The sequence below is a fragment of the Hylobates moloch genome, unplaced genomic scaffold, assembly GCF_009828535.3.
Source record: "Hylobates moloch isolate HMO894 unplaced genomic scaffold, HMol_V3 SCAFFOLD_2, whole genome shotgun sequence".
Classification (NCBI taxonomy): domain Eukaryota; kingdom Metazoa; phylum Chordata; class Mammalia; order Primates; family Hylobatidae; genus Hylobates; species Hylobates moloch.
Window position 1 is genome coordinate 94,460,518 of NW_026652277.1, and position 13,673 is coordinate 94,474,190.

At 38.0% G+C, this 13,673-nt stretch overlaps 1 protein-coding gene across 2 annotated transcripts in view; it reads right to left on the bottom strand.

Moving 5' to 3' along the window:
- Nucleotides 1-9,434: 9,434 nt before the first annotated feature.
- ADGRB3 (adhesion G protein-coupled receptor B3) overlaps nt 9,435-13,673 on the bottom strand; it is a 756,020-nt gene continuing 751,781 nt past the window's right edge. Inside the window, exon 31 of one of the 2 annotated variants that reach the window (XM_032154235.2) lies at nt 9,435-11,404. In XM_032154235.2, coding sequence (XP_032010126.1) covers nt 11,216-11,404 — 189 coding nt within the window. In that variant the 3' untranslated portion in view covers nt 9,435-11,215. The remainder of the gene's footprint in view (nt 11,405-13,673) is intronic. The other variant, XM_032154255.2, reaches the window with a different exon arrangement.

The following is a 13,673-nucleotide window of genomic DNA, read 5'->3' on the forward strand; positions in this document are numbered from 1 at the left end:
ATTTTGCTGGCCCTCTTCCTACACAACTAAAAAAGACAAGTGTGTTCATTAAGAAATGCCCCCTCTTCTTTTCCCCATTCTTATTTTTTTTTCTCTGCCATATATTTTTTGTCCAATAGATTTCCTTTTATTTTGAGATGGAGTTTTGCCCTGTCGCCCAGGCTGGAGTGCAGTGGCGTGATCTCCACTCGCTGCAAGCTCTGCCTCTTGGCTTCACACTATTCTCCTGCCTCAGCCTCCCAAGTAGCTGGGACTACAGCTACCCACCACCACGCCTGGCTAATTTTTTGTATTTTTAGTACAGATGGGGTTTCACCGTGTTAGCCAGGATGGTCTTGATCTCCTAACCTCGTGATCCACCCGCCTCAGCCTCCCAAAGTGCTGGGATTACAGGCGTAAGCCAATGTGCCCGGCCAGGAATACTTTATACAGCTAGGCAAGTACCCATGAAGGCATACTATCTTTTCTTCTATACATAGTTAAAGAAAGTAAGATAATTTCCTCTAAGAATGAAATAATATATGCATATTTTTTAGTGTCAAATGATAAATTCTGAAAAATCTACCATGTTAGAATTACAACTCTGGAAGTTAATTATACTCATTATAATAGGGAAGGTCTCTGCACAGCTGCGGTGGAGTGAAGCATTTGAAATTGTGGACAAGGGCTAGCTAGCATCCTGCTATATAAACACATGGTCATCATGTTGATGTCAACAGAAACATAAGCAACCTCAGCTCTGTGATGTCCTAGAAGACATGCTGGGTAAACATTCAGGCAGAGGGTCTGTGCTTGGGTTTCTGAGAAATCTGTATAGTGTGGTGATGAACAATTTCTTGGCTACTCCACAATAATAGCAGCACACCTCATGGAATTACCTTTTAAAAAATTTATACATATAGATATATAACAATCTCTAGGATCTGATGCTTTTGATACTCTCATAAAAATTAAAAAAAATAAAAGACCACACTGTACTTATAATTCAAGCATTTTGAAAAGCCTAATAAAATTTTTTTCAATCAGATAAATGATCTGCTGCTCAATTAAAATAAACTGTGCCGATTATGAATGCCTGGTCCCTGTTCAGGAGGCCACAGAATGGATTTCTATGAAGTACTCTCTGATTCACTGCCAAACTTGGCAGGGATAGAGGTTTGTCTTGGCCTCCATGCCTTTTCTCTGTGGTAAGAGAAAAGCGCTGGGCTCACAATGAGGCTGGTGCTCCATCACGAGCACCACACCATCTGAGTTAACCAGCCCCAGTACAGCTTCATATGCACCCTCATGTTTTTCTCTTCAAGGGAGCTTAGCAAACAGGCTTCCTGCCAAATGAGTACACGGGTTATTAAAATTGGGAAACACAATCGTAATTGGAAAGCCTCAGTTCAAAGCATAATTAGTGTCATGTTTTATACTTGCATCTCTCCATGAAGAAAAGTGGGTCCAGTTCTGACCTGTATGAGGAATGACCAAGAGTGAGATTGTGCAAATAAACTGCTTTATCCGAAGTCTCCAATCGGATGGGTCATCTGATATGATTTGTCTGCCTAGAGGGTGGATATAAAGAACTCCGGAAGTGAAAAGGAAATGAATAATTGCCTAAAAGCTGGTCATGCTCCAAGATTCTGAAACAAAAGGGAAGAAAAGTTTCCAGCAGAACTGCCTTGTTGTGGAGGCTGTTTGCTGAAAGTGACTTGTGGGAGTATCCCTCTTTTTAGGAAAGGGTGGCAACCGAATCTGTCCATGGAGGTCATGAGGTGGTTGAAGACCGTAAGACAACAGGAGGCCCTGTCATGAATTTGCTCCATTCTTTATTCAGCTTTTCTGATACTTGAGTCACTGGGAAGGCTGGACAGCAAGAGAAAGACCCCAACAGATGATTCCCATGCTCAATGTCCCTCTGCTCTCATGAAGAGGAGGATCAGCAAGGAGCAACCACGTGAAATCCCTCCCAGGCACAAGAACCACCTAGCATAGACTTTGCTGTTCTTATTAAAGGCATCAGATGGTCAGAGCTTGTACAGAAATATATCTAAAACCATTCAAATCAGTCTGATTACGTAACTCAAATGACAACTATACATTATAAATCTATATAAGATACAAAACTTTATCTGTAAATATATCTGAGAAATTTGACATTTGTGTACTCAGAATTATTATTAATCCTGCTCAGGGCTAATGTTGAAAAAGGTTATTAGATGGGCTGGGTGCGGTGGCTCATGCCTGTAATCCCAGCACTTTGGGAGGCTGAGGAGGGTGGATCACGAGGTCAGGAGACCGAGACCATCCTGGCCAACATGGTGAAACCCCCGTCTCTACTAAAAATACAAAAATTAGCTGGGTGGTGCGTGCTGTAATCCCAGCTACTCAGGAGGCTGAGGCAGGAAAATTGCTTGAACTAGGGAGGCGGAGGTTGCAGTGAGCTGAGATTGTGCCCCTGCACTCCAGCCTGGGTGATAGAGCAAGACTCTGTCTCAAAAAAAAAAAAAAAGTTATTAGAATAAAATTTATTTTTAAGAATAAAAAAAATTTAGAAGCATGCTACTCCTTTTAAAATTGCAACTACTCACTAGTTGCAAGACATTTCATCCAAAACTCATAGCGGTTTCCTACAGTGACAAAAAATCAAGTCTGAACTTCTCAGGACAGTATTTGAAAAGAATGCCACTGAGCTCTGGGAACACAGCTAATACTTCTTTGATTATCATTATGCTCTTTTTCACTTTGATGGAAATTCTACAAGGGAAAACAAAAAACAAAACCAAAAAACCCAAGACTATCAGTAGCTTTTATTCACCTTTGTGATTCCCCAGCTTATATGCTTATACGTAACCTATGTCTTAATCTTACCTTGAGTGTCCAGGTTTGTGGTAATGATCCCTCCAAGGGACCAATTCTGGATAATTCACAGTGCGACAAAACAAAGTTGTGTTTTAGCTTCTCTTCCCATTAATGACTTGCTACTACTTCTTGATGAGCTGGATATATTAGCCTCCTCTCCACAACTCAGAGAGAGAAAAACATAAGTAATCTCCTGTAGCATCCTTCCTCTTATAACATGATCTTATGATCATGAAATAATAGGGCCATATGACATATCTTGTCCTCTGATATAATCATTACCTGGACGTATGATTCTCAATTCACAATTTCAAAGGTCTAATTATAATTTTTAGTGAATATCTAATTGGATAATTAATCCTGGTCACTTTGGATTATATTTTGCAGCAAGTTTATCCTATACAGGTCACTGGAAAATTCCATCACTTTAAAGTTAGATGTTTCATGAATATTGAAATTAAAAAGAACACTTTTGTGGACACAGCATGCTTTAGTAAACTGAAGATCATATTCTCTAAGCAAAAGTTATTCTTTCCATGTTTTATGATGCACAACTTTGGGATCTCAGTCTCCTATATTTTGAGCTAAACCCAAACTTGTGTTCTGAGGAAGTTCTTGGCAGTTCTTCAACATTCTTCTCCATGGAGGGGGAGAGGCCTTCTTGATACCATGTTTCTATGCAAGGTTCTGCAGACAATGAGGCATGCAGATCTAATCTTAATTCAATCCAAATACCTGCCAGACCAGTGAATTTAACCTTAAACTTTCTGCAGACTAAAAATTATTCACTCTTCAGCAGAATAGTTGAGAACTTAGACTGTAAAACTAAGTTGTGAGGATAAATTCTGGCTCTGGCATTTGCTACCTTGTGTCATATTGGAGAAGATATGTACCTCAGTTTCTTTATTTGTAAAATGAAAATAATGATAGAATATGCCTTATAGATTTCTTATGAGGATTAAATAAACATTTATAAAGAAAGTATTTACAAGCACTCAGAAAGCTTAAAATTGTTACCTAAACCTCTGTTTTGGGAAACCCTATTCTTGGGTGAGTTCTTGAAGTAGAATAGATGTTCTACTATTTTTCTTTTATTCAGCCAGATCATAAGAGAGATTTATACATGTAGCACATTGTATTGACCCTGTGAAAAACTGTTTCTGTTGATGGTACTTGGATGTAAAGCCTTTAATTGTGTTAGCCAAGCTTCTCCAGAGAAACATGGATAGATAGGATAAGTGCATACATACAGAAAGAGATGTATCTTTAAGAATTGACTCATGATTGTAGGGGCTGGTAAGCCCCTAATCTGCAGGGCAAGCCAGCAACTGGAGGCTCTAGAAAGGGTGGTTGTTGTAGCTGTAGTTTGAAGGCAGTCAGGAGGTAGAATTCCCTTTTCCTCAGGGGACCTTGGTGTTTTTCTCCTAATGCTTTCAACTGATTTTGCCATCCACATTACTGAGGGGAATCGGCTTTACTCAAAGTCTACTGATTTAAATGTTAGTCTCATCTTAAAAAATACCTTCATAGTGACATCTGGAATGCTATTTGACTAAATATCTGGCTACTGTGGCCTTGTGAAGTTGACACATAAATTAACCACCACCTTACCCTTCAAGAAGGAATGTAAGAAGCATCTCTATAAAACTCTGAGATTTTATAAGAATGTTATTGATAAAGAATTTACCATGGAATGAAGCATGAGGGTTCACAAGAGGCACCTCTTGGTTTTCTGTTTCTACAGAGGAAATGTTGGCTTTTATTTTAGAGGCACTGTGAACTACACAACTAAATGTAGTTTCTGTATTTGCATTGGTTGCTAGGAAGCTCAAGGTCATCACTTGGCAAAGCTCCAGGGAAGAGTCTAAGACCTCGAGGCATACATTTTAGGTACTACATTAGCCTCTGTATCACCTTGATTGTCCTTCCTATTGTTTTCTGGCAACCTGTATCAATGCCCTTTCCAAGAACTCCTGTAGTACACCCTTATTTATTTTCCACATAAATCCATCAAACTGTTATAATTTGATTTGTCAGTCTGTATGACCTCAAAGACCCTAAGTCCCTTAAAAATGGGAACCATGTCTTGTTCAATATCACATCACCCACTTCTAACACAGTATCTAGACTGCAGTTAATTCTGAATATATATTTGTTGGATGTATTAAGAAAGTATGTATCTTTATAAACCACCTCAAGTCCACTTTAGGGTAAAGCACAACATAATTGCTACATAAAATTATATTCCATCCTATGTATAAAGTTCCTTATGAATCTTAGAAGTGCAATTCTAGTTTTGAGAGAGGAGAAAAAGGATAATGCTAGTTTAGGAATTAATCTGAAAAATTGATACACACTTGTAGCTGGTAAAATAAAAGAATAGAAATTGAAAGGCTAACCTTCGATTCTAATTACTGAGATTATTCTCTTTTGTTGAAAATCCCTTATTAAAGGCAAGCTGGTCCTTCTTCCTGGAGGTTAGTGGATAGTGGGAAGGAAGGTGTACTCAGCAACCCCTCAAGAGGCTTTCGAGACTCATACATTGGTGGTTGCTAAGACAGAATCATTTTCACAATGAATCATTTGCTTTTATGTAAGGGTAAGATTTGCCAGATGTTTCTGGCTGGGTGTTTTGGGACAGGTGACTGTCCTCTAGCTGACTGAGCCCATGGATCGGTCTTATCAATTTAGTTGGTTTTGAGGTGCCAGTTTATTAGCTTACTTGTGGCCAAGAATGCCTTGACATTCTCCTCAACTTGACTAAACTTTAAACAGTCTTCTTCCTGACCTCCCTTTTCTTAGAGCTGTTCACTTAGAAAACTTGCAAATCTTTATCTGCCTCCTTGAGATGTAATTAAAAAAACAAAAACAAACAAACAAAAACCAAACAATCCAAAACTGCTTGCTACTTTTATAGCCCAGGAAAGTCTTTCTCAAGGACCTCTGAGCCATCTCTATTGAAATCTTCGTTGAAGCGTGTCCCTATCTTCCAGTTTCTGTAAGAGGGTAAGTGCCTAACTTCTGCAGGCAACTTGCTTCAAAAGTAAAACTACCACTTATCATAAAGATACCTGAAAGTTTATGCTTGTTTTGGGTTAGGACAATGAACAAACACAGGTGACCTATAATCCTCCAGTCTCTTCCCAGCTCTTAAAACCTCTCCATCTCTTAGAGCTCAGACTGAGTTCTGGCTTCTTTCCCCTATTGCATTTGGCCTTACAAAGTCTTCTTTGCATGTATAACTTTGTCCAGTGCATTTTTTTTTTTTTTGACAGAGTCTTGCTCTGTGGCCCAGGCTGAATGCATTGGCACTATCACCGCTCACTGCAACCTCCAAGGCCTGGGCTCAAGTGATCCTCCCACCTCAGCCTCCCAAGTAGCTGGGACTACAGGTATGCACCACCATGCCTGGCTAATTTTTCTATTTTTAGTAGACATGGATTTCTCCATGTTGGCCAGGCAGGTCTTGAACTCCTGGGCTCAAGCAATCCACCCACCTAGGCCTCCAAAGTGCTGAGATTATGGGTGTGAGCCAATATCCCCAGCCAAGTCAGGTGCAATTTTTGCTTTGACCCTTGGCACCAGGTTTATGGACTCATGTGATGACATTTTAAGGACAGATTTACAAACCAAAGTGCCAGGTTTTGTAAGCAGGAGTCCAACCCAAGAGATGATTGCCAAGCTCAGCATTAAAATTAAATGTTCTCATCTAGCTCGTAATATTTACACTTCTACTTTGCAGTTGTTTCTGCTTGAAAAGCCACTACTGTTTGCCTACTATGAGAAAATCCTTTCTCGTAATCACTGTTGGCTGAACACCAATGACAATTTTTGAAAAATTCTTCTTATCCCAGTGGACTTAATTTCCTCACCTGTGATAATGGACTTTACCTGTGTTCTTGAAAAGCAGCAAGGGTCAAAAAATTTCCCACCTTTTTGTGTTTCCAGAAATGACTCACTACAAAGACCCATTCTTCTCCATATTACTTAGATAAACCTCATAGATGAATCCCTTGTTTACAAACACTATAACAAAGTGAGACACAGACCCTCCAAGTTCCTATTTTTTTATCTTGGAAATTACTAGCTGAATTGTTTGTCGCTGCTACCCAATCTGAAAATAATATTTGATAACTCGACCAAACCTAATTCAGGCTTCTTGCTTTCACCAGGACTCAGAACTTTGGACCGCCTTCGAATTTAAACAAGTGTTGGGAGCTTAACCAAGCACTGGAACGTAGAGCTACCACCCGTCACCGTACCGCTCAGAACTGGCTAACCACAAAGAAGACGTTTCCTGCTCAAATACCTGATCACCACACCTACTCATCCAACGCTCTCACACCCAGCTTTGTCTTTTCCTGTTTACCTCGGTATTAAAGAAAAGCCTTTCTGCCTGACCTCTGAGATGCTTGTAGATATTACAGTTGGAGTGCACTCCCTATTGCAACACCCCCCTTCTATTGCAGCAGTCTTTTCAAATACAATTTCTCCTTCCCCAAGTTTGGATTTTTTTTTCACCTGAAAATCATCACCATTTTCATTGATTGCCAAACTTTCTCTCATCTCTACATTCTACGGTTTTTGGTTCTGACAGCTTTTTTAGTGCCATACTACCCCAGTTACAAATTTAACTACAGAAGCATCTCAGGGGCAGGAGGATTTTGTCACCATGGAAAACTGTGTAAATTGACATGCTACAGACATGGATAACCCTGGAAAACTAAAGCAGAGAATGGTTCAAAATTTACAGATTCAACTTTCTAAAGCAATGGTTTTTTGACTGACTTTTAAAAAACTGGCTGTGTGCGTATCTCCTAATGCTTTCCCTCCCCCTTGCCCTCACCCCACGACAGGCCCTGATGTGGGATGTTCCCCTTCCTGTGTCCACATTGTGCACATGTACCCTAGAACTTAAAGTATAATAATAATAATCATAATTGGCTGTGGTTTTACACAGAGTCTGAAGACAATCTGAAAATTGACATTGGCTTGAAATTTATATTGGATTAGCTATGCTTTTCTGTTACAATCAGCTACTAGCCTCACCATCACCATGAACAATGATGTATGTTTTCAATTTTATGCCTCTATTCCTTGCCTGAGAATGTTTCCATATAACTTGTTGTTGTTTGACTTGGGGACTTAATAATCCACAAGGAATAAGTAGAAGCACCATGGTGTCATGAAAATACCTCTAGGGTAGGAGTCAGGAGACCTGGCCTCTAATACTGGCGTGCCATTTATTTATGGTGCTCCTCGGTGGACATTTAAACTCTTCTGAGCTTCCATTTGGTTAGCATAACTAATCTTACTCCATATTTTAAGGACATTACTTGTTTCACGTATGTATCTTCTATCTTCAACAGATTGAGAGTTGCCTCAGAGACTCTATAGTATCCTAACTGCTTAACATAGCAATAAACATTTAATAGTTGTTCAATAAATACCTATGAGTGTGTGACTTGATGTGTATCACTGTAAGATAATACTAAAATACATTCCACAAATAATTCAACAAACATTTATTGTGTGAACATTATTGTGCTAGGTCCCTTAAGAAATACAAAATGGATCAGACATGACTCCTGCCCTCCAGGCACTTAGAGTCCACCAGAGGATATCAGAAAGGCATGTAAATAACAAGATAGAATATTTGAAAAGTCCTAAGAGAAGTACAGAAACAGTGGCGTAAGAGTTCAGGGGAGGACTTATTTCTAGCTTGGAGGAAAATTATGAAAAACTATGAAAATGAAATATGAGTTGTCCCTTAAAGCACAGGTAAAATTTAGACATAGAGGAAAAGGAAGAAGTTCTAGTGGAAGGGCACAAAGATTCTGGCTGGTCATGAGTGCAGTGGGCCAGGAAGGAACTGCCCAGGCTGGAATATATATGCCCCCCTGCCTAAGGGGACAGCTGTGACTCAGCTTTGGAAGAATGTGTGCATGTATGTGTGTGGGTGTTGTGTGTGTGCACGCGCATGAGAGAGAGGGAGCTCAGGGGACACTTAAAAGGAGTGAAGCAGAAGACGGCTTCCTTAAAATTATCATTCCTTGAGACTTATTCACCTGCATTTTTTGTTGTAGATTAAAAAACAAAAAACACCGTGCCACAACTCGACATTCTTCTTAGAGTAGCCAAAAAATCCACTCTAACATTTTTAAGTGTGCAATTTCTGGACAGCTTTCACATATATATCTAATATGGAGTTACTAGAACTAAAGAAAAATCAAAGTGAAAAAATGTAAGATTGTATTTTACGGCAGTGAATCTGTAGAAGAAATATTAGCTAATGCATTGAATGTGTATGTTTTTAAACATATTGAATTTGTATGTTTTCAAACATATACTTAGTGTGTTTCTTTTCCTTCAAGATTTTACAGTGTGGAATGGGTGGCCACATACGTGGTCTGCATTCACAGTTATAGGTAATGGAGATGAAACTGAGCATTATGGATTTATATATATATATATATATATATGTAGATTGATACACATATATAGAGATATATACATATATACATACACATATGTGTATATTATATATGTATATATGTAGAGAGAGAAAGAGAGGCTAAGAGGGACAGATTTGCCAAATATTATTCCTATCACCAAAAACTCATCTTATAAATAGGCTATACAATTACAATTAGCATAAAATTTATTTTATTGAAAAATCAGTCCTTAGTTATGTTATATTTTTGCATAACGATGTTGCTTTTATTTTTAAAATCTGATTAAAAATATACTTTTAACATCTTGACATTGAGAACATTATAAGTATCTGACAGGAGTTCAGCCTGAGCTGTGTGGTTTTTAAGGCTCTAGCTTAGAGGCGCACTTGAATGTTGAAGCACCGTAGTCTCTGCCTCATGGCCTGAGTGCTGGATCCCCAAGGTCCTGAAGAGCAGGAACTGATTCACTTGAGTTTGGGGCAGATCACAGAAGACCACACAGCTCAGGTTTAACCACAGACTAATCTAAATACACATTTTAGGAACTTTGAAGACCCCAGTCTCCTCTCCACCCCCCTCACTTGCCTCAGACTAAAAAACCACATCTCAAATCGTTGAAATGACCGAGAAACTGCTAAAATCCTTCCCCCTGGTATTTCCTTTAATGTGTATCTGAGGGAGCGAGAGAAATTACCAGTGTGGCTTTAACACAAGGGAAGACACTAGGGACTGTTTGTGCATTTGGCTCACCTCAGGCTTCCACTTTCAAACCAGAGACAAATCATTCAATCAAATACATCCACTCCCCTTTTCCTTTTGCTAGAGACTATATAGATAAAAATTTTTAAAGTCCTGAAGAAGTTCATGTTTTTTTGTACACGATGAATAACTGTGGTATGAGTAGTTTCCTTTGTGAAACATGCAGTGGACTTCATTACTTAAAATTAACATTTTTCCCTGTATTATTTTCTGTATGGAAACTTACTGTTTTCTACTAGTTATCTTTTTTGCCACAAGATAGAAAAAAATAATATTTATGTAAGAGTATGATGGCAGCAGATTTCTGACAAGCCCCATTTACATGGTACATTGTTCCAAAGAATGTTTGAGTAGAAAATACAGAAGCACTATACAAACCTATGATTACATTTGAGAAATCATTAGCCTCAAAGGAGTAATAATGGTATGCTATTAAAACCGTGAATACATTTTTAGTATCTGTATTGAAAAAAAACTTTATAAATATGTAAATTTCTGGTCAACAAATCCAAAATAAAATACACTAAAAAACTGATATGTAGACAAAAGTTTATTTACACCATACAACATTTTAAATATTTTATACACAGCTGCAGCAGAGAAAGCTTCTCAGAGCTTTCTAGAGAAAACTGCAATAATAAAGATGTGAAATATATTATTCATATAAAAGTGAGATTATTACTTTATTGCATTTAAAGCAATGAAGAATGTAGCTCAACAAACATTCATTTAATGACAAAAACTTTGCTTTTATATTATAAAGTAAAAAGTGTAGTAATGGCCAAACAGACTGTTATAAACTTTAAAAACTGCATAAATATATACATTGTGCTTCATGGTGAAGTTTTTTGAAAACTAAACCATATGAAGCGGTTACAACATGAATCGTTGCTTGAGGTTTATCTATAAAGATTACCTTACGAATCCATTCCACGGGTACTTACAACACAGGATGGTCAGAACTGTACACCTGGTCATCTCTCCACTAGCCTGACTAGTGAGAAGTTACCATATGAAAACACCACTGACGTTTGGCACATGAAGGTCCTGACATAAGATAGTCACACTGTCCAGATAGAAATGTCAGGCTTCCCAAGTCTTAAGTGTCAGTGCAATAAATTGTTTTGTCTCTACCTCAGTCCATTTTGATTTTTTTAAACTTCTGTTTGAAAGTCACCCTCTTGCACATCCAGAGGCAAATTCAGACACTTCTCCCACTCTGCTGGCCTCAGTTCCAAAGCATCCTTTGCCTCTGTGTCTAAGACATTGATTGTGGTGTAATGCGGGTATTCACTGGGGTTTTTGAAAGTGTCCCATGGATTCTTGTTTGGTGCGGGGTTTTCCTGTTGAGAAGAGAGGGAAAGAGAGTCATTTATGTGATGATCAGGATCACCACTAGTTGAAGTTTCCTGGAAGAGAGCGTGTTTGTAATCTTAATACAGTTTCTGTGATGCAGAGATGACTTGAAAATATGGCCAACTGCGGGAAATAGTTTTGATTTTAGTTTTATTTCATTGAACAAACTGATGAATACCTTCTCTAAGTTACCCAGCAATTTTATAGGAATCAAAGGAAGTGAACAGTAGTATAGAAGGCAAAGTAGGCGATGTTTTGTTTGGGGCATGTTGTGAATTGTCAGTATGGCCATATGTTGAAGTAGGAAGGAGAGTTAAGTCACCACTAAGATTAAATGCAGAAAATGTAAGTATTGTGACAGAAATTTGGTAAGATTAGCAGATTTGAGAATGTCTTATGGGGCATATTATTTAACAATAAAAAGTTACTCAAGGTAACAGTATTCCATTAAATAATTTAGATCACTATGCCTAGTTTTTCTCAAGAAATTAACATTTTAGAATATTTAAATGCTGCTATATTCTCTTGTTTTATGGGTTTTTGTAGTAGAATACAGATTCACTAAAATTAATCATTATTTATGAGATAAAATTTAACTGTTTAAATACTTTTTTAAACTTTTAATTGTATACCAATAAATTCTATAAAGTTTGAAAGATATTTCCCTCTTGAAAATCACTGCCTTTTAATTTCTATTAGCTCTTGATTTCTATTTTTTCAGAATTATTAAAATGATCTTAGAAGCCTAATATTCCACTTTCCTTTTTATTTTTCATTATAGAATGTCATGTTTAGTGAGAATATTATAGTTGTTGAGTGTAAGCCTTCCCTGCTCCCAAAATCTGGCATTTAACTGATTATAATCAATTACCAAGTGAACAGAAAATAGGTGCTTGAATTACTATCCAAATTCCACTCAATATGTTAAACATCATCTCTAACTATGGCTCAGGAAAGAGAGGCAATCTGTATAAATACTTACCATACCTAAACCAGGTGCAATGATGTGTGCCTGTAATTCTAGCTATGTGGGAGTCTGAGGTAGGAGGATTGCTTAAGCCCAGGAATGTGAGACCAGCCTGAGCAACATAAAAAAACCCAAAACCCAAAACCAAAACAACAACAGAAACACTTATCATAGCTGGAAATTAAATTAATAAAATGTTTAACGCATTAGATGTTTTCAGCACTGATTAACCTTACTCCTGAGAATATATGGGGAAGAAAGCTTAATAGTAAACATTTAATGAAAGGTTAATTTTTAGGATGTGTGGAGGGAATTAATTAATTATGCTTTAGTCAAATATTCTAAAGTCTCATGAATTATAGTCTTGTAGCTCTACCTCTGCCTTGTCCTTCCTTTCTTTCGTCTCTCCCTCTCTGCTTCCCTTCAATCAATATTTATTTATCAGCTGCTCTGTGCCAGACACCGTATTAGCTACCAGGGAGGAACGTAGTCATAATCAGCATGGTCCACTAGGAAGCTCAAGATTTAAAGCCTGATACATGCAGGTCCAAATTCCAGTTCCTCCACTTCAGATGAATGTGATTTTAAACAATTGATTTCATTTTTCTGAACCTCAACCTGAATATGTGCAAAACAGAGATATGCTTTATATTGTGGGCCAAGGAGTTGGCAGAATGTGTGGATCAATGCCTACCTTGTGGGGCTGCAAAAATAAAAAAAGTGGGGTAACCTAGAATAATGCCTGGAGAATTTAATAAACACTCAATATATAGTAGCCATACTTATTACAGAAGAGTTTATAGTTAAATGGAGGTTAAAACATGTTAATATTTATATCTATCATCCAGGAAAAGTGCTATGGGAATTCAGAGAAGGGTAGAGAGATGGCTTCTTTATACGGGAAACACATGAAACTTTCTGAGAAAAGTGACATTAGGGCCAGAATAGAGGGACGGACTTGGCCATGAACACATATGTGTGGCTGGAGGTCTGGTGGCTGAATGGCACACTAAGAAGTAAAAATGCAAAGAGCATGGAGATGGGAAAACCATGAGAACAGTGACGTATCTATTTTAGTTGGCATAAAAGAGAATAGCAGAAAAGCAGGCAGAAGTGAAGTGGAAGCCAGACCATAAGGGATTCTGAATGCCTGGCTACTAAATTTGGAATTTATTTTGTAGGCAATATGGAGATGTTGAACGTGTAGGGGCACTATGGTGAGACCTGAATCATCAAACATCAACTGAAAGGCTCACTGGTTAGAATTCTACTGAATCAGATCCATAGTG